Source organism: Equus quagga, chromosome 6 (genome assembly GCF_021613505.1).
Source record: "Equus quagga isolate Etosha38 chromosome 6, UCLA_HA_Equagga_1.0, whole genome shotgun sequence".
In the NCBI taxonomy this organism is placed as follows: Eukaryota; Metazoa; Chordata; class Mammalia; order Perissodactyla; family Equidae; genus Equus; species Equus quagga.
The window spans coordinates 12,154,870-12,176,485 of NC_060272.1; the positions used below are offsets into that span (position 1 = coordinate 12,154,870).

The 21,616-nt window shown below is 38.2% G+C and overlaps 1 protein-coding gene across 1 annotated transcript in view; it reads right to left on the reverse strand.

The window, feature by feature from the left end:
- Positions 1 to 21,616, reverse strand: part of ITGBL1 (integrin subunit beta like 1) — a 207,382-nt gene that overhangs the window by 74,371 nt on the left and 111,395 nt on the right. Inside the window, exon 7 of the mRNA XM_046664856.1 lies at positions 21,095 to 21,241. Coding sequence (XP_046520812.1) covers positions 21,095 to 21,241 — 147 coding nt within the window. The remainder of the gene's footprint in view (positions 1 to 21,094; positions 21,242 to 21,616) is intronic.

A 21,616-nucleotide genomic window follows, 5' to 3' on the forward strand; every position in this document is an offset into this window, starting at 1 on the left:
TCGTGAACTGGGCTGCAGCTCAGTTCATTTGCAGCCTACTGATGGGGAAGCTTTCCCTTACTTTCTTGAACCATTTATCAAGAAAGGGAATCTGTGGGTGGCTCCAGCTGGTTGCAGAGACCAGGATTTGAAAGGAGAGGAAATCCTTGATGCTGGGCTCTCCTGCCGGATTCTCAGTCAAGTCACTGATTTGACAGGAATAAAATGCAGAGAGGCTGCGAGCCATGTGCCAGTGCTGGACAAAGAGAAAGCACGAAGGCTCACTCTTCTCCCTTTGATTTTATTCTACTTTGGCTTTTCTTGTGGTCTCAATCCATGACCAACCGCAGGTGAATCTGCAACCCTGAGGCTTCCCCACCCCGCTTCCATGGACACTGACTTCATTTCCTTTTGGAGTGACACATAATTTTTAAGTCCTTTCAGGTGAACACGTAAAGCTCAGAGAAGGGAAAATTAAAAATATTGCAGTTATTGGAGCATAGAATATAAATGTTTGCCTAGAGTGGAGATGGGATTCAGGAAGAAACGGTGATTGCTTTCACTAAAGCAAAGGTTTTCACATTTGAGCAACAAAAACAAGAAGAAACCAGCAGAAACATTTTATTCAAAGTGAAATCATTAATAGATCCTTGCTAAATAAAACATATATAAATGACATTTACCTGGAAGAAGCCAAAGGTAGGGGTTGGCAAAGCTCAACAGGCCCAGATTTTTCTCTCTCCAAAGTAACCTGTCTAGGATATCTCCAGGAATCTTGGGGGCTCTGGGTTGCCCCACAAGTCACTGCTCCAAATGAATACAAGCGACTGCACCTACTGCTACTCTAAATAGACTGCAGAGAGGCATGTTTAACCAGCCTAATGGAACATTTACGAAATCTGTTCTTTCAGTTGTTTCATGCAATGGGGTATTTTAAAGTGAGAGTTAAAGCAGGCCCAGAAGGCTAAAGTGTATACTCAGAAAAACAGAGGCTGGCCCGGTGGCACAGTGGTTAAGTTCGCATGTTCCGCTTCTCTGCGGCCTGGGGTTTGCTGGTTCGGATGCCGGGTGTGGACATGGCGCTGCTTGGCATGCCATGCTGTGGTAGGCGTCCCACATATAAAGTGAGGAAGATGGGCACAGATGTTAGCTCAGGGCCAGTCTTCCTCAGCTAAAAAGAGGAGGACTGGCAGTAGTTGGTTCAGGGCTAGTCTTCCTCAAAAAAAAAAAAAAGAAGAAAAATAATATTTCATTCCTTTAAAATGTTCTACAATCAGATTACTCACTAGACCGTCCTGATGATCTCACCCAACGTGAAGGAGAAAGTTCTTATGTTAACTGTCCATTTTTCAGTCTTGTATCTCCCCTTAAATCCATGCTACGTGAAGGTTAAGGGGGCTGCAGTAATTCTTTACATCTCTGGAACCACGGTGACTCACAGGTGAACTCATTACCTGTTCCCAGATGCAAGGCAACAGGAGACCTGGGTTTCATAATTTTATAGAATAATCTTGTCAGGAATCTGAATGGAATCATACAGGAAAGAGTAACTAAATGTATTTATATGCCTTTTATAAAAATATTGACATAACATTTCTCTATGTAGAATGAGGAATAAAATAAAAATATACATTAGGTATTTGGGTAGAAGTAAGAAAACAATTTCAATATAAAAAAATACAGACTTGATTCATTTAACAAACTTTTTTTTGACTTTTAGAGAAAAGTAGATAATCATCACCCTGGAATAATTAACAGGTAACCTCTAAAAATTCTTAACAGGTTGTTGATCATATACTCAACATTAGATGAGTCTATCACAGGATCAAGCTAAATTAGTAAACAATGGATTGCAATATTGTATTAATTTTTAAAGTTTTCTTCAAATTTGTGAATTATTTTTAATAATAAAAATTAAAACTTAAGTGGAAAATACCCATCTTAATAATATTAATGTGTCAGTGATTTGTAGAAAATACACATTATTAATGAATTAAAATTTTGTATATCTGTCTGCAAAACAGAAATACGATCTACTCTCAATTAGAGAAAAGAAGTATAAATAATGGAAAATTGCCATATTATCACTAATTGACTTTGGAATTAAGTCACAATTACAGGAAAACACACACATGTACCTCATTCCAGATTGAATTTTCTGTTCCCCTTCCAAATCACTGCTAGAGAATACAGAACTAAACCCTTGGGAAGGAGGACCCGCACCAACTGAAATAAAGATTTTCCACTCATGGGTCTCTAACTACTGAGGAACCTATGCTTAGAACCAGTTTTTTAGTTACTTCTACATGATCATTCATTTACAAGAGGAATTACTGGATTCATCTGTGTGTTCACTTAATCATTTATTCCACACTCAATCATCGCTCTTTACTCTCTTTACTCCTTACATGCTCAATGCTAGATTCCAGGAATACAAAGAAAAACACCACTGCGCATGGAACCAACAATAAGGGAGACCAACATCAATAATTATAGCAAAGTAGCATATAGGCAAAAAGAAAAGCGTACACCGGTTTAGCTGTGGCATAGAGAAGGCTGTGATGACATCTACACGTGAGGTTTGATTTACCCCAGCATATGAGGTGTTGGTGGATATCCTAAGCAGAGAGAAGGGCACACGCAAGATCCCAGACTGGAATATTATTAATGGAAATAGGCACAACAGAATTTCTATAGACGGAGAGAGAGAGACTCATGCTGTTATTAGCTGTGTAGGGATAATCATGATACCACCATTATGAGGCTGTGGGAGTGCTACACGAGATAGATCACGGACTTCGCACAGTGGCTAGCACATAGTAAGTACTCATTAAACGTTAACTGCTATTACTCATTCAATCTTCAATCTAATACTAGAAGCACTGCATAAATACAAAAGTTTAATCACACAGATTTTTACTTACAGGGAAAGGTTAATTCAATCAACACTTAAGTCTCTAGTACATTCGTAGGCACTGTGCAGGCACAGGAAACAAAAGAAACAGAAAACATAAAGTCCTGCTTATTTATATAGCACTGTCTTCAATCTAATAAAACATTTCCTCCCTTTTCTTCTGTTCTGTTCTCTTTGTTCCCAACCTGTCCAGGCCCTTGACCTGAGGGTGCATATCTTCACTCAAGTCTGTGCTGCCTCTGGTTTATTTCCCTGTCTGATCCAGGCTTTGGGGATAATCCGCCAAACTGTTCCACTTCCTTATTTCAATTATCCCCTCAAGCCTTAATTTGTCATTGCCAACAGTCTTATTCCCTTCTGACTAAGATAAAGTTCTGCTTTTTCCCCAAGAGAAGTCGTAGAGAGTAAAAAAGTTTTGAAAAGCTTTCTTTTTGTATTATCTTCATATCAATGATTAAGACTCTGGAAATCTTCTGTCTCCAAAGTCTTGTGAAGAGATGGACAAGAGCATTTTAAAAGGTGTAATAAAGTCTCTGGAGTGTGGGAACACTTTTCAATGAGTATGCAAAGCTCATTTTAGGCTTAACATCAATCTAGGGTGGATCAGCTTTCTTATCTCTTTTTAAGTGGGAAAAAAATCGCCAGGAGGGCTCTAAGTCTGAATTCCTATCACCAAAAATCTAGCTTTTTATGGGTTGTGAAACTAAGACTCAAGGTCATGATTACATTTTGCTGGAAGAGCTTGACATCTGCAAAGGGTTCAGGTAAGAAGTGACATTCTATATGACAAATAAATGAAAATAGAAACACTGAGGCCCCAGGCTATACACTTCTAGATTTTTTAAAAATGTATTTGGAAGCTGATAACGTGACAAATATTTCTAATTCCACACATGCCTAGGGATTGGAAGGATGCCTGGGCTGGCAGCATCCACATGTACAAAACTATCCATCTAAACAGATACTTTCCTTTCAATAGTTCAGAATAATTTTATGATATTAACATCATGAAACAGACAGCTGCCAGGCCACAAGGGTGTCAGCAGGCCCTTGTGGGAGCATCATAAATCGTTACAGATGGACTTCACCTTTTATAGTGATATAAAGAAGGGCTGAAGCCATAGCAAGTGTTCCACTTTTGCAAATGATTTGCTTATTACTCTTTTGGAGAGGAGAGCATAGAAAGTCAATGATAGGAGGTAGAAAAGCTGTTCTTACTTTGGGTACAGCCCCTAGTGCAGTTAGTTCTTCAACTGTCAACCATCAGAGTCAGAGGCACACTGACCAAGAAGCTAATGGCAATTAATCCTTAGATTTCTTTACTTGTGGGGGTCCCTTCCACAGTGCTGTGGTGGACCCTGGCAATAGGTGACATATATTTTTGAAAATTTCCCAAAATAAGAAATTTTAACTGCATTGATTAAGACTGCTTTCTCTTTCCATGCCAGCCTCCGCTCAGCCACACTTCCCTTCATCACTGGAATGGCTCCAGTCACTTTGGGGATTCAGCCAGAGGGAAGGTGAATCAAGGACACATTTACTTTGGGATTAGCGGGGTATAATCGCTTCCATGGCTTTTCACGGCATAGGAATGGCTTCTAGGAATGCTCCTAAAGTAAGTACTGGGTCATGACAAGGTAACACCAGAGATCAAGTCATAATATTGAATGCATTCTACAGTGCCCAGCCCACATTTGGGAAGTTGAGGAGAAACAAGTTTTGAAGTACACAGAGACATTTACAACAGAGGCATAAAATTATAATTGTGTCCTATTCTGGATTTTCTGATGTTTCTGGTATACGGCTACTTTAAAATAAGTATGTTGATTTCCTTTTTCATCCTAAATAAATACTCAGCTCAACTAATTCTGTACTTGTAATTTTGATTTCATTTTACTGAAAAAGACTCCTAAAATGTAGGCCCTGCAAAACGTGGGTCTACTTATTTACTCTAGATACTGATATCTACCCAGAATTACAATGTAGAAATGGGAAAGAAATTCAGACCATAATATTAAAATCCTATAATTGTGTTCATGGGCCATTTAAGTAGAATAATGGATTAAATGGTGGAATAAAGATGCATATTATGCTTGGTCAAAATACCTTCATACAGTACGCAGCCATTAAAAACAATGTATCCAGACTATATTGCAACATGGAATAAATTGTAAGATCCCATAAAAATGCAAAAAGTAGGATACAAATTTGTGTTTAAAAGCAGTTTCTATTATTTTAAAATAATGCAAGAGGAAATTATCAACAAGGAAATTATACCTTAGCTAACCTTTTTATGTTTATAGCCAGTAAATGAAATACTAGCAGTAAAAGAAAAAAACCTTTTAACATTATTCTTTTTCAGAATCTGTAAAAAGCCTACAATAATTCACAGGAATACATAATTTACTCAGAAAAAGATTCTGATGTATAGTCTAGTGACCACGCCAAAGAATATTTTCATAGATCGTTGTTTTCTATTGCTGCTATAACAGATTACCACAAACTTTGTGGCTAAAAACAAGACAAATTTATCACCTTACAGTTCTGAAGATCAGAAGTCTAAATGAGTTTCACTAGGCTCAAAGGAAGATGGCAGGACTGCCTCTCTTCTGGGGGCTCTAGGGGCGAACAGTCCCTTGCCTTTTCAGGTTTCTAGAGGCCAACCACATTCTTTGGCTTTTGGTCCCATTCCTCCACCTTCAAAATCAGCAACAAAAGGTTAAGGTCCTTCTCCTGCTGAATCACTCTGATTCTTCCTCCTCTTCTGTCTCCTTTTCCACTTGTAAGGACCGCGGTGATTATATTGGACCCACTCAGATAATCCACTATAATCTCTTGATTAGCAACACTAATTTCATGTGCAATTTTTTTCCCTTTGTCATGTAATCTAGCATATCCACCGGTTTCAGGAATCAGCACACGAATGTCTTTGGGGGCCTTTATTCTGCCTACCATAATTATTAATGAATTGCCTTGGCTTGTGGTACTATCGTTTGGTTACGAATCTGAAAATATGCTATATATCATCCTTGCTACACCAAGAAGACTCTACATGTAATCAAAGATTTTCAAGATCAATACCAACCTGGAATACAGTTGTAGCTGTAAAAACTGTTGTGTCTGCTCAGAAGGGCTCTTTGAAGTCTTAAAATCTTATATTGCACCACCCCAGCATGGCCTCCCAGGTGGGCCAAGTTTAATACTTCATCATTCCTCTGTTTGGACACAGGGATTGGTTCAAAATTGATCATGGCTACAAGCGAGGCCAGTCAGAGATTTTTCCTGAGACTTCTTTTTCTCCCTTGAACTGTCAGGGAAGGGTCTCTCACCTTCCTGGGTCAGGGCACAGTAAAACTATAACCTGAGGTGATGCTAAAATCTGTGGCCTTCCTGCATGGAGAAAAATCCATCTGCAGTAGGCAAGATTAAGACCAAACTTCTGACAGAAGCAGAAATGTGTGTGCTGGGACAGTTAAGTGTGGAGAAGCATGCTCACAGGTGTGTACATGTGCAATAGAGAGAGAGGAAAAAAGTGAGAGAGACTGATGTGAGGTTGTCTGAGTCCTTTTTCCATTCATCCTAAAGGTCATCTTTACCCCTGTCCTTCCTGGTTATACAAGTGCATAACTCATTTGTTTGTTTTTCGTTGAACTATGATTCTGCCATTTGTATCCAAAAGACTCAATTAAAATAGATGCCAATTTTGTTACATCTTCAGCACTGTAATTAATGAGAAAGGTATTAAAATCATAATCAAGAAAGCTAGACTTCAGGACCAGGGCAGAAAAACCACACAACTCTTAATATGCCCCAAACTGGGGATTGCCCTTAAATGTGATCTGGTAGCAGTAATGTTACACCTTTTTGTTACCGAGAATCTTTGATCTATAGTAAGCATCAACCATGGTCTCTTGAACACGTTCCGTATTATCGCCTACATTAAACAAAAAATAGCAAATATTCTTATTAAACATTATTTTCCTTAGTGTAGCCAGTTTATAGCATAGAAATAAAGCCCTTGGATTCAACCAGAAGCTATTAGCAACATCAGAGAGGTTTAATGCCATTTAAGTAAATATTAGGAAGATCCTCTTTGTTATTTTATATTGCCAATGTAGTTGGTTGTATTGAATAAATAAGTGAATTACATGAATGGCTTTATGATGAACAGTTATAAGCCCAGGAGGCAGGCCCTGGATCATTCAATATTAATAAGCACCAGTTATTGCTGCCTTATGACCTGTTCATCTATCTGCTCTACTATTTCCTCAGGTCATGTGCTCTGTCACACTGCTTGAAATTTTCTTTGATAATCTTGCCCTCTACCACGCATTTCCAAGACTCATATGGACATTAACTAGTCACAGTTAAAACATAATAATATGGCTGAATGTTTACTGGAAATAAGTTTACAGACTGGCTAAATCTTAGTTTGGAGCCATGCAGGAATTGCAAAATGCCCACTCTATCAAATTTTTATATTTGCTAATAAAAGACTATTTTTACATAACGATATGGGTATCCTTAAAACAATTCCAAATAAAACTTGATTAGCATACAAATTAAATTTCCTTCTGTTCTTGTTCTTACTCTCGTGTTATTTCTAGAATGCCAGGTTGTACTCTGATGAGCATCCAGTACTTCAACATTTATTAATCAGAATGGACACCTCTCACGAGTAAAGACTAAAACCTCAAGCATTATAGAAGAAATGTCACTCTGTTCTGAGAGAAAAACAGAAATGTAATTTTTTCTCTACTTGAAATTTCGCCTGTGTTTCTAATTATCCTAATAAGAAACTTCAGTGACAAAAATCTCATGACTTAGAATAAAATGGTCTTGGGTTTGGTCCCTCTTTTCACTCCAAGTTTGAATCTTGTGAACACATTTAAAAAAAAAAAAAAGAAGCCAGGGGCTGGCCCCGTGGCCAAGTGGTTAAGTTCGTGCGCTCCGCTTCGGTGGCCCAGGGTTTCACTGGTTTGAATCCTGGGCGCAGACATGGCACCACTCATCAGGCCATGCTGAGGTGGCATCCCAATGCCACAACTAGAAGGACCCACAACTAGAATATACAACTATGTACCAGGGGGCTTTGGGAGAAAAAGTAAAAATAAAATCTTTAAAAGAATAAATAAATAAAAATTTTTAAAAAGCCAAATGATAAGTTACGTATACAACTAGACATCACAAAGTATTTCTGTATTTGATTACTATTTTGATAATTTACTAATTTAATTTTTAAACTATACAATGTATAGTTAAGGCACATCTAGCTCAAATATGTTCCTTAATAATCTGCTGTGACATCTCTCTAAAAGTGTTTGTTTTGGGGCCAGCCCTGTGGCTGAGTGGTTAAGTTCTCAAGCTCGGCTTCGGCGGCCTAGGATTTCACCGGTTCAGATCCTGGGCGTGGACCTAGCACCACTCATCAGGCCGTGCTGAGGCGGTGTCCCACATAGCTCAACTAGAAGGACCTACAACTAAAACATACAGGTATGTACTGTGGGGCTTTGGGGAGAAGAATTAAAAAAAAAAGAGGAAGATTGGCAACAGATGTTAGCTCAGGGCCTATCTTAAAAAAAAAGCGTTTGTTTTGGTTTCATGCAGCGGTTTCTAAATCACTGCCACCTTCTACTGGTATTATGAAGCCCTTTTAGAATGTAGTAAAAGAAGCTCTGGACCTCTCTTCATAAAAACATTAAAAGGTACATACAATATATTTGTGCTATTTTAAGAAGTTCTTATTGCCCTGATACCCAACCATAAACTCCAGATTTGCATGAATTCCAGGTTAAGAATCCCCGGATATGGAGTCTCCAGAATCCCTCATTACAATATAAATCACTCTGGCTGAGGAAACACATCACAGGATAGTTCTCAGAAAACAATCCACGAAGGCTGAAGGCAGGTCTAAGGGTTTGGAGCGACCAAGGACCACGGAAGGACATTTTTGTAAAAACCGGGATGCAGCAATTCCCTGAACAAACATACCGTAATCTTTCATACTTCTGTGCTTCCTGATGCGATTTTCTCTTTTGGAAGTTATCTTCCCCGCTTCTCCAAGAGCAGATCCCCGTACTTCCCTACCCCACGTCATTGCTTTCCCACCTATTCCACAGAGCATCGCAAAAATACCCCACACAACAGTCATTTCTCTGCAACTCTTAAGCACTCCCTGAAGCCCTGTTTGCTCTGTGGGAAGTAGGGCAAAAACGAAAGCGTCCATCCTTTTGCCGCAGGACCAGCCCCCTATACAACTCTGCAGAGCAGTGACTCGTAAGGTAATTACATAGCAGAATCACCAGAGAGCTTTTGAAATCCCTGATGCCCAGACCATATCACAGACAAATTAAGCCAGGCGGGAGCTTGGCTTTGGTATTTTGAAAATACTTCTTCAACAAACTCTAAGTGTCCTCTGTGGACTCTCTGAGGACAAAGCCCACCTGACTTTGATCTCTTCCGAGAAACCTTCATCACTTGAGCCTAAAATTTTGTATAAACCTTTTTGTTTTCTCTGTTTTCTAACCATCTTCCATCAGTTCTAATTTGGCCCCCTTTCAATACTCAGATCTGGCCAAACAAGGCCTCCTCAGAGAGCGTCCCTGACCACCTTATTTGGAGAATTCTCCAAACTCCACCTTGGCCACTCTATCCTATTATCTTCATTTCCTTCTCCTAGCATTAACTGAAACTATTTGTTTTCTTATTTAACTTCTCTGACCAAACTCACTAGAAGCTCTGTGAGAGCCCTGACATTGGCTGCCTAATTTAGAATTCTATCCTCAGCACCTGGACTGGTCCTAAGCACATGGTAGGATCCCAATAAACATATGTTGAATGAATGAATGAATACTGATCTTGTTTTCTCTATTAAATTCTATGTCCTTGAGTTCATCTGCCATGCCATCCACTTAAACCTTTGTAATCCCTCACAATTGTCTATCACTTTTAAAGTTAACAAGGGAATTTCATATATTTCATATTAATTGTTCCTCATAACAACATTTTAAAGGAAACAGAATGGTTATAATAATATTGTTCTTACAGATAATAAAACTGAGGTTCCATAAAGCTAAAAAAAACTTTCCAGGAGCACACAAACAATAAATGACATGAGAACATCTGCCCTGTCAGGGTGTCATAGGCCAGCAGCCATCTTTTTAATTCTTGCCCCCAAAGAAGCACATGCCCTCAAAAGTGGAAACCAACTGACAGGATATGGGTATAGATACCTCGAGAAAGTGCAATACTTGGCAGCATGTGGGAGCCTCTCTACGCAAACAGGAAATGGATGCCTGTCGATAGTTCTCTCAGAGATCACACATCTGGGAGGAGGTAACATCTGGGAAGAGGGTTGAACAATGTCAGCAGGTACCAGCCCCGTCACACCCTTGTGCAGCCACAAGACTTCAGGTCTCCTAACACATCCAAGATCTCACTTACCGATAATCCTTCTGGATTTCTCTCTTTATGTAGTAGAATCTTCCAGAAGAGTACATCTAGAATCGAGCATGAATTATATCACTTGGGTTTTGCTACCGCCTCTTTTATAACTACAATAAACTACACTCAAGAGTGTAAGTTCTGTGATTCCGTCTCACCATTGGCACTGTAACTCAGTAGTAATATTAACCACACCCAGACTTCCAGCAAATTAATCAAATGAAGCAGTGTGAGAGACCCTTCCAGTTAACATATACTCTATATCTGCTGCATCTTTTTTACATTTCTTTTAAGCTCCTTCAGTTAACTCTTGTGTAATACAAGGCCTGAGGAAGAAATCCAGAGGAAGAAATCCTGGCAAAGGATCTAACCTCCTTGTAAAGGACTTTTCAATATGACCTCAAATATTTGTTGTTTAATCCTTGGGACCATTCAAACCTTAAATGGCTCACAACTGTACTATGCCAGACCATTTGGTACTATTTACAAGCATCCACATGGCATGGGTATTTTGAGCAGCAAAGAGGCCAAAATTATTTAGAAACTTAAATAAGAAGCCAAAGAATCCTGCCTTTCCTTCTTTATCCAAATAAAAGTCATCACATGAGAAATAAATATTTATGGAGAACCAAACTCTCATCCATCTTAACAGTTATATTCCAAATGAAAGGATGCCATAACTGAAGAATATATTACTCCGTACCCAAAACAGACACTTGGTAGAAAGCAGAGTCTAGAAGAGCAGCTTGGCTAGTCACCTGATTCTCATGGGGAGTAGTCAGCTCTCCGTCTATCTTGTTAGCTATGCAAAATCAAACATAAAGTCTGTTATGAAGGTGAATCAGAAATGAAAGAAACGGAACCATGGGAGCAAACATAAAATCTAGGGGTCCAAGTGAGCAAGAACAGAGTCAAGTTCACTAACTGCAGAGAGAGGTGAAGGAGAGGGGAAGTAGCCTGAAGAAACTAAGTTCAAAGTTACCATTAGAGTTTTGCTGCCATTTTAGTCTTTGACTTGCTGGCTCACACATCTAGTGAATGGCAGACCCCAACTAAGTAACCCACTATACCACTATACCAGTAACCCACAAGATCGCCTCGCTGTGCAAGATGTCCCTTTGCTGTTTAAAACACATAGGCGTATGTGTCCATACCCAGTACAATGTCCCTCAAAATACTAATCTGACTGTAAACTGTTGTTATTTTACTACTTGCTAATATGAATGATTTTTAATAAAAAAGCCACTTTAGATTTGTGGTTGTCTTCTCATATTCTGTCAGTAGATAAGGAAACCTTGATTTGAGGTGCAGGAAGGAGGAAGAAAGGCACATGAGAAGATGCTAACATATTTGTCTCGTTCATGGAAAGATCTGGATCTTGGTAACTTTGGTTACATTGAACTTGGCATTTTAGCAATGAGACAATGGAGTGGGCACTAAGCAAGGTTAACCAGCATTTCTGTGACATCATTTTAGAGGACTTATAATCCGTACTTATAATGTGTGTCCTTCTTATTAACAATTAACCTCATGTGACAATTACGAGAACAAGAGTTCTGCAAAGAAGTTGCTTTTTCTGTCTCAAACCTATCACAACATGAGGAGGGGGTGGGAAAGATGACATTTGCCCCCAGTCTGTCTCCTACCGCTTTCTTATTCTTTACATCATCACGAGTGAATTTGTTTCCTGTTCCTGGCACAAGTTATTCCCCTGTTGACTTAACGTTTCTCCCACATTGCTCCCTCTATCTAGAATCCACCTTTTTTATACTCATTCCTGCAGACTCAATTCTAGTTTCACTCACTTCAAGAAGACATATTTGCACCCAAATTTATTTAGAAAATAGTATCTTCCTCCTCTGAGTCTTAAGACATTCTATCCCTTCTCCCACCACATTTGTCACATTTATCACAGATACTTAGCACAGGGCTCGGCAAACTTTTTCAGCAAAGGGCTAGATAGTACAAATATTAGGCTCTGTGTGCCATACACTCTGTGGCAACTTTTTAACTCTCCCATTATGGCAAGAAAGCAGCCATGTATAGACAAACGAGCATGGTTGTGTTCCAATAAAACTTTTTGTTCATTTATAAAAACAGAATGTGGACCTCCTGGTACTAGTTTCTTGGCCCCTGGCTTAGCATAGAGATACACAGTAGGCTGGTCAGTAAATATTAGACTGATTAAATTTGATAAACAATATCACTAATGAAAATATGATGCTTAAGTTGGCTCTATGCTATAGCATGATTATATATCAAACATATTCACTATGCAAATATAGCACAATGACCAGCCCTATCAATTTTTAATAACATCTTATGCATCCAAGAGGAGAATCATAGGATTCTGATCAGCTATATGACCCTAAAGCCTGGACAAAATGACGACATTCTGTCTCATTGATTTGCTATTAGAAAGAAAGTCTATAGAGCATATGGTTCCGTGAAGGTTACAGTTGATAGCCAGACCAGATTGTTTCCCATGAAAAATATTTGGTTTGCTTGTTTATATTGAATAAAATCAAGTAAATAGCTGCCAGAGCCCCACACTACATCCTTCCCTATGTGTTTAATGTTTTAATAGAAATAAATATATAATTGTAGTAACAAAATTTTCCTAGTTGTCACACATTTAATTTTAAGCTCACTTGAAGAAATCGGGATTGAATTCACGTCCAATTTTCTATTTTCATTTCAAATAGATTTTGACAATATTTGTTGCAGCCTTTACTAGGAAGTTTTCTTAGCCAAAGAATTTCACTGGTTTTCAACTTACCACATAAAAATTATGCAAAATATAATAAAAATTGTTTGTTTATTTGGATTGATGCCTATCTTTGGCACAAAATGTTCTGTTGCCATAGATAAAACATTTAAATAAGATAGTTGACAGGAACACAAAAAACTACTCACTCTATCTTGAGAGTGATACAGTTTTCTGGGATATGGATTAGAAAAACCTTAGGCAATTCCAAAAGTACTCTCTTTATTATTTTTCACTGAAATATTTTCTAGCATCTTTTAAAAAGATAACCAAAACTATTAAGTTCAGCTTATGAATTTCTTCTTCTCCTCTATGTTCTGTTGAATATAAAAATGACAAGAAGAGAGGCAAGATAAAATAAAGAAGGAGAAATAAGGAACGTAGGTAACTATTTACCCACTGGAAAGGGGGGTCCTGAATAATCACCTTGTAGGAGACCTTCTTTTCTATTTAACTTGGCTCTTTCCATTCTTTTTAGCAATTCTCTTCAATATATGCAAATCATGCCTTTAGTTTAGTAAATGCTGCTTCTTCAAATGAATGAGAGATTTAATACCGGATTAATCAGGACCTTCCAGTAAACCACCAGTTCTGGGCACCTGCACCATTGGCCTCCTCATGAGGATAGAAAATGTCCCAACACCCAGAGGTCCCAGCACATCATGAGGACATGGAGAAAGGATGCTGGAGGCACCATATTTAGTTCCCCCTGGATCTCAGTCTTTTTGTCTTGGTACCATCTTTAATAAAGTTATAATAAACAATATTTACATTCCTGAAGTTTTGTGAAATACAGGAGGCATATAAAGTTTAAGACAGTCTAATAAGTTTTTCTGAGTACAAAGAAAGCAAATAATAAACAGGCTTTTCTCTTCCTCGATACCATAGTACTATTCTGGTCATTCCATGATGATAGAACATAAAAAAGCCATAATAGAGAGCACTGTAAGCTCAACGTGTGTTCAGAGATCCATGGAAGACTGCCTAGGGATCCACAGACCAATTTCTCATCGTTTAACGTCTATAATATGAAAAAGTAAAGACTTTTGTTTCGGGCGTGATTTTCTAATTCACTGATATTTTCTCCATTTGGTGCATCACTAAAAGTGGGACCATTCCTCCTGGATAATGAAGAGTAAAGAAGTTAACTTTACAGGGTCATTTCTTCACCTTCTTTAGCTGTGGTCCTTAACAAGTATGTTTGAAATGCCATAATTTAGAGGACGACTACTCCAGGGTCCTCGAGCGCAGGCAGATATAGCGGATCAACCAATCTGGACACTCAGAGTAGAGTAAGTCTGAATCCATTTGCTGCCTAGAAATACTGCTGGAAGAATACACTGGGTTCCTTTGTCTCTTGAAAACTGTGCATTTCCCACTGCAGTTAACTTACAATAAGATATTTAATTAGGCCACTGAGAATTTTAAATATAATCAAAATCACAATAGGTGGTGTGGTGCTTAATTTAAAATGCCTGGAGGTCTACTCTTAAAATTTTAAGTCCACAATACTGTCTTGTTAACTAGAGGCACTATGTTGTACAGCAGATCTCTAGAACTTCTCCATCTTGTCTAACTGTAACTTTACAATCATTGAATAACAACTCCCCATTTTCCCCTCCCCCAGACCCTTGCAATCACTACTCTATTTTCTGCTTCTATAAGTTTGACTATTTTATATACTCCTCATGTTAAACATTCTTAACACACACACATAAAAAAGCAAAGGCAGTGGGGCTGGACCCACAGCCGAGTGGTTAAGTTCACGCTCTCCACTTTGGCGGCCCAGGGTTTCACTGGTTCGGATCCTGGGTGTGGACATGACACTGCTCATCACGCCAAGCTGAGGCGGCGTCCCACATAGCACAACCAGAAGGCCCTACAACTAGAACATACAACTATAGACTGGGGGTCTTTGGGGTGAAGAAGAAGAAAAAAAAGAAGATTGGCAACAGATGTTAGCTCAGGTGCCAATCCTGAAGAAAAAAAAAGCAAAGGGAAACAAGGACATTTTTGGAGGTAACAGACATATTTATTACCTTGATTGTGGTGATAGCATCAAGGATGCATGCATATGTCCAAACTCATCAAAGCATGTACATTAAATATACGCAGCACTTTTCTATATCAATTTATACCTCAATAAAGCTGTAAAAAAAGTTTCAGATAAAAATAAAAAGAAAATCCCCTTAAAAAATAAAAAAAAAAATGTTTGGAGGACTTCAAATTTCTTTTTAACTTTTTCTCTGTTCCAAACAATAACATCTCTGTATACGTGAATAAGAAAAATAATGATTCAGTTTTCAAAAAATCACAGAGTGAAAAATACATAGGTTAAAAAAATACATGCCTCATGGAAAACTTCTCTGATAAATAAAAGCAAGAAAATTTAAAGATGTGCTTTGCCAGTAAAAGAGAGAGAGAAATTATGGCTTAAGTTGAAAAATCTCCAGATGGTGAGAATTTGGCAGGCTATTATTCTTTGAAAGTATGTTCTTTCCTAGGTAAGGGAATTGAACCAACTCGCTTAATTCATTAGTTAAAACATACTAATTGATAAAAATGAGGACATGGTTTCTACTTTCTAGAAGCTACAATATGAAATAATTAGCCTCAATTTATCATTCTTTCTCCACTTCACACCTTCCCTTGTGAGGGTATATGATTATGTGTGTTTAAATGCTAAAATATATGCAATACCTCTTAGAACAAGTCTGACAAAAGAAAACCAAAGGGCACAGAGGACAGGTAACAGAGGCACATGGGATTGCACTACCAAACAAAAAGATGACTTAGACACAAGGACAAATGATGATCAAAGAAGGCAAATACTGCAAACACAAACCTCTGAATAATAACGCCTGCAGATAAATCATTTGTTTTGATGATTACAGAAGTCAATGAAAGGAGTTTGATGAATGGTAAAAGTTTCTAACACTAAGAGCAAAATATATGGAGAAGAGCTAACTGACTATTAAATCTAAATTCCCACCATTGCTGGGTGAGGGGAATCCTTGTTATGCTCTTGAAGGAGGATATAGTAGGACAATTTTTCTAGAGAATATGAATTGTTTGGGCAACTTTATTGAAAAGCTTTAATATATTTTTTATTCATTTAGATCTATGCATTCCACATATAAGAATTAATACTAAGGATTTGCAAATTTTCCGCTACAAGAATGTGAACTATGATATTTAAAACTTGAATAAAATAGGAGACAATTCAGATGTCTAATAAAAGATGACTGCTTAAATTCTATTATGGAATACTATGCAGCCATATCAACGATTTTGCATAATATTTGGAACAAGGAAATAAATTCATTACATATTTTCAGCAAATTGGCATGTGAAAAGAACCAGTAAACTATCTAAAATGACCGTTCTGGAGCCTGAGGGGCTGTATTAAAATTTTGTATTAAAACTTGTATCTCTGGGGCTGACCCACTGGTGCAGCAGTTAAGTCCACGCACTCTACTTCAGTGGCCCGGGCTTTGCTGGTTCAGATCCCAGACATGGACCTATGCACTGCTTATCAAGCCATGCTGTGGCAGGCATCCCACATATAAAGTAGAGGAAGATGGGGACCGATGTTAGCTCAGGGCCAGTCTTCCTCAGCAAAAAGAGGAGGATTGGCGGCAGATGTTAGCTCAGGGCTAATCTTCCTGATAAAACAAAACCAACAGGGGCCAGCCCTGTGGCACAGCAGTTAAGTTTGCATGTTCTGCTTTGGTGGCCCAGGGTACGCCAGTTTGGATCCTGGCTGTTGACCCACACACTGCTTGTCAAGCCATGCTTTGGCAGGTGTCCCACACACAAAGTAGAGGAAGATGGGCACAGATGTTAGCTTAGGGCCAGTCTTCCTCAGCAAAAAGAGGAGGATTGGTGGTAGATGTTAGCTCAGGGCTAATCTTCCTCAAAAAAACAAACAGACAAAAAAAAACTTTCATCTCTATCACTTATGTAAGATGGCAAATTGTCCAAATTTCCAATTTCTTTTTTTGTAAAAAGAATAATAATTATGCTTCTTCCTACCTCGTTGTGTCTGGGGGATATCAAAAAAGATAATAGATTCAATGTTCTTGGCATTTTACCTGTTGAAGTGCACATAAACACGGTCGATAGAATAGCATAAATACATCATTTGTAAAATATATCCTTGTTTATATTTATTTTGATTCAGTTATTGATACTGATAAGATATACATATAGTTATAAACCTCAACTGCTTTTTTTGCTTCTCTCTTTGAGTTTGTGTGATTTTTGTGGTGTGTTCTGGTTTGTTTGTTCTGGTTTGACTGCGTTCCCTAAATTTTGTATGTGGAAGAGAGTATGAGTCAGGAGTCCTATTATCTCAGCTGCTTGAAACAACAAAGGTTTATTTCTCAGTCGTGTTAGAGGTCCTTGGTGGGTCAGCAGAAGTTTCTGCTAACTGTCCACATTCAGAGACCCGGCTAAGGGCTCATCTCCAACACTGCAAATCCCCAGGCCAGGGGAAAGAGATAGCAAGCCTCTGCCTGCCTCTAAAGCTCCTGCTGCAAAGAGAAACTCATCACTTTTGCTTAGTTTTTGGCCAAAGCCAGACACATACTCAGGAGGAGAACCCCAATAATAATAATAATAATAATGTATTTTTAAGTCAACAAGAGTTTAAAACTAATGTGTAGCCCATTAAAAGCCATTGTAAGCTTTTGAGCAGACCATTGGTATGACAGTAGGAAAAGTTGTCCCCCATCCCCTCGTGGGAGCAGAAATTAGGATGAATAACTGTATACCCATATTGACTATATGAGAGTCATATAATGAAATGAAAATATATTTATAGACAATAAGGAATAGAAATTAAGGAATCACAGGATCAATAGGGAATTTAAGAAATCACCTAAATTATTCCCCTACCTTCAAGACACAGTGATCACACTCAGTCATCATCAGTGGAAGCAGGTAATTTAGATTTAATTTCCGGTGGAAAAATGCCTTCACCTGGCCTTGAGGTGGACTCTACTGAGGAGCCTCAGTATATTCTACCAGGAGAATCTTTTTTGGCCCCAGCTGGTGAGCTGATGGGGCTCTGGGCTTGAGAACCAATGGGCCTTATAATTGTTTTCTTCACTCCCGTAACCACAGCTGCAGCTCTCATTCATAAACTACAAAAATAATCCTTTAAAAGTTTCCTGTTGGCCATTTGCTTTAAAACATCCAGTGGCAATGAGTTTGCAGAAGTAGCACTATGAGAAAGGAATGGTCTCTGATCACTGGTTCAAGCGCTGGCCTGGCTCTCACAAATCCTTGGCCTTCATTCTCAAAATCCTTCTATTTGCTATGGTTCCCTGGGAAATCACTTCACTCATCAATACCTCCATTTCCCTGCGAGGAAACTAGAGAAGCTTATTATTTATCTGTAAAGTATTTCAAAGGCTTAAATGAATTATAAAAAATAAAAAAATTATAATTCTATACACATATTCAACAACTCTAATAAAATAAATTTTAAATATACTCTATTGCTTAAAAATGGTAGCTAAACACATTAGTGAATCTCTAGAAAGATGAGACATATGTACTTGGAGTTTATTAAAGATTGATATATAAAGTCTGTAATAATTTTCTTGCACTAACACTATATTAAAAAATTTAGAGACAAATGAATAACCACTGGTAAATATATATACTAAGAGTGATTTTCTATGTTTTGGAGATATTTTATATGCTTTTTAAATTTTCCATGCTATAATTTGTTATTTTTAACAATAAATGAATGAGTGAATGAATAACAGCAGTCTGAGGGATACTAATTTTTAATCATGTTACTTTAAAAGCACGACAGGCTTACTCAAGCACTATAATGACAATATTTTATTCATGCAGGTAGAACAGTTACTCCTGTCTGGGGTTATTGGTGAAAGATGGAGCAAGTCAGAAATGCTTCTGAAATAAAAAATCCTTCTACCCATATCCTATGTTCCTACTTATAATCATTAGGGATAAACATCAGAGTACGGGAAAAGATCCACGGTACAAATAATCTTGGAGACTTGGGAGTTTTCTACATAAGGAAAATTAGAAGTATTCAAAAAGATAAATGATAAATAATGGCAAGAATGTGAGAAAACTGGAAGCCTTGTACTCTGCTGGTGGGAATGTAAAATGTAGCCACTTTAAAGACAGTTTTGCAGTACCTCAAAAAGTTAAACATAGAGATACCACATGACCCAGCAATTTCACTTATAGGTATATACCCAAGAGAAATTAAGACACAAATCCACACAAAAACATATACATGAATGTTCATAGGACATTATTCCTGATGGCCAAAAGTACAAACAACCCCAATGTCCATTAACAAATAAGTAAATGTCATATATCCATAGAAATGAACATTATCCAGCCATAAAAAGGAATGAAGTACATGCCGTGACATGGATAACCTTGAAAACATTATGCTAAGTGAAAAAAGCCAGAAACAAAAAGGCCACATATTTTATGCTTCCATTTATATGAAATATCCAGATTAGGCAAATTCATAGGGACAGGAAGTAGACTGAGGGTTTTTAGGGGTTGAAGGGGAGAGGACAATAGGGTGTGACTGGTAAGGGTGCAGGGTTTCTTTTTGTGGTGATGAAAATGTTCTGGAATGAGAGTGGTGACGGCTGGGTAATTCTGTGACTATACTAAAAACCACTAAGTTGTACACTTTAAAAGAGTAAATTTTATGGTATTTGAATTATATCTCAAAAATCCGATTTTCAAAAAGAAAACTTCAACATAAAATTAAATTTCTGATCTAACATTCAGGGAAAAGAAGTCTTTCTCCTTTTAATCTTTCATAAACAAAATCTGTAATAACTTTGGGCTGACCCGGTGGCATAGTGGTTAAGTTTGCACGCTCCACTTTGGCTTCCTGGGGTTCACAGGTTTGGATCCTGGGTGCAGACCTATACATACTGCTAATGAAGCCATGCTGTGCTGGTATCCCACATACAAAATAGGGGATGATTGGCACAGATGTTAGCCCAGGGCCAATCTTCCTCACCAAAAAATAAATAGATAAAAATCTATAATAACTTCAATTACCAGTTCCTCCAAAAGCATATTTCATATTAACCTTGCCATTTTCATGTGAGAAGTGAAATTGTATTTCTTATTTTGATAAATCAAAAAGAATGGAACCAGCTTTCCTCGAGATGAATTTTTCCTTCCCCTCCAATTTGTACTGATCTGGTACCTCAGGCTACATGCCTTCCAAAACAGCAAAAGCTTATTCAGAGCTATCTGTTTACACCCTGCTTTTTCAAAAGCCAACAATCCTCAATACAATGTTATTGAGTTTCAGAAATGTCAGTGGACAATTAGGTGGTCTCATTCAGAAAGCTTTGAGCAAATATCTCAACTGGTTTTTCTTTCTTTTTTTTTTTTCAGATTGGCACCTGAGCTAACATCTGTTGCCAACGTTCTTTTTTTTTTTTTTTTTCCTCTTCTTCTTCTCCCCACAGACCCAAGTACATAGTTATATATTCTAGTTGTGAGTGCCTCTGGTTGTGCTGTGTGGGACGCTGCCTCAGCGTGGCCTGATGAGTGGTGCCATGTTCGCGCCCAGGATCCGAACCAGCCAAATCCTGGGCCGCTGAAGCGGAGCATGAGAACTTAACCACTCAGCCACAGCGCTGGCCCCTGGTTTTTCTTTTTGATGTAGCATTGAACTGAATTGAACTGAGCTGAAATTGAACAGACCTCAAAACTAACGTGGGCTGAGAGAGTGAGTGTGAGTATATGAGTGTGTGTGAGTGTATGTGTGAGACAGAGAGGGAGATGGATATATTATATTTCTCCATATACTTTCACTTATGAAAATTGGATGCATTAGTTCTGAAAGGACTAATCTTGCCTCAGTCAGGGGTCTCAGCCATCTTTTAAACAAGATACATGTGAGTTGAATTCATTAGACTCACAGGATTAGGAGGTGGCGGCACTGCATGAGAGCCCTCGCTTACCCCTTCCAGAGCAGGGCAGATCGGAACTCCCTTGGCACTTCTTGATGCTCTCCTCAGCCGACAGCGGGCAGGAGTTCGGGTGCTCACACTTCTTCCCATACCAGCCTACTCTGCAGTCACATCTTCCACAGTTACACTGCCCATGACCTTCACAATGAGAGTCGCAAAAAAATATGAAAAAATATATAAGGAAGTCAGAATTAGTTTTCATTTCAACAGTGAATGTCACAGATGAGTCAGGAGCTTAATTAACACAATATAAAATATTAAGGCAAAGGCATATTTTTCTCAAGTTCTTAAATACCTGATTTACATTAATTAATCATGAGGTGTGAAAAAAACAACCACTCCAGAAAAGATAAACAGGGTCACAGGGCTATGAACTTGAATCTATCAAAATCCAGGTGCATGTGGTTGTATTGGTCTGCTGGGGCCTAAAAGGAGTATTTGATGGATTTGGCAATTAATTCATGTGGAGGAGAGCGATAGGAAATGGAAAACAATTTGTTGTGGAAACGGGGT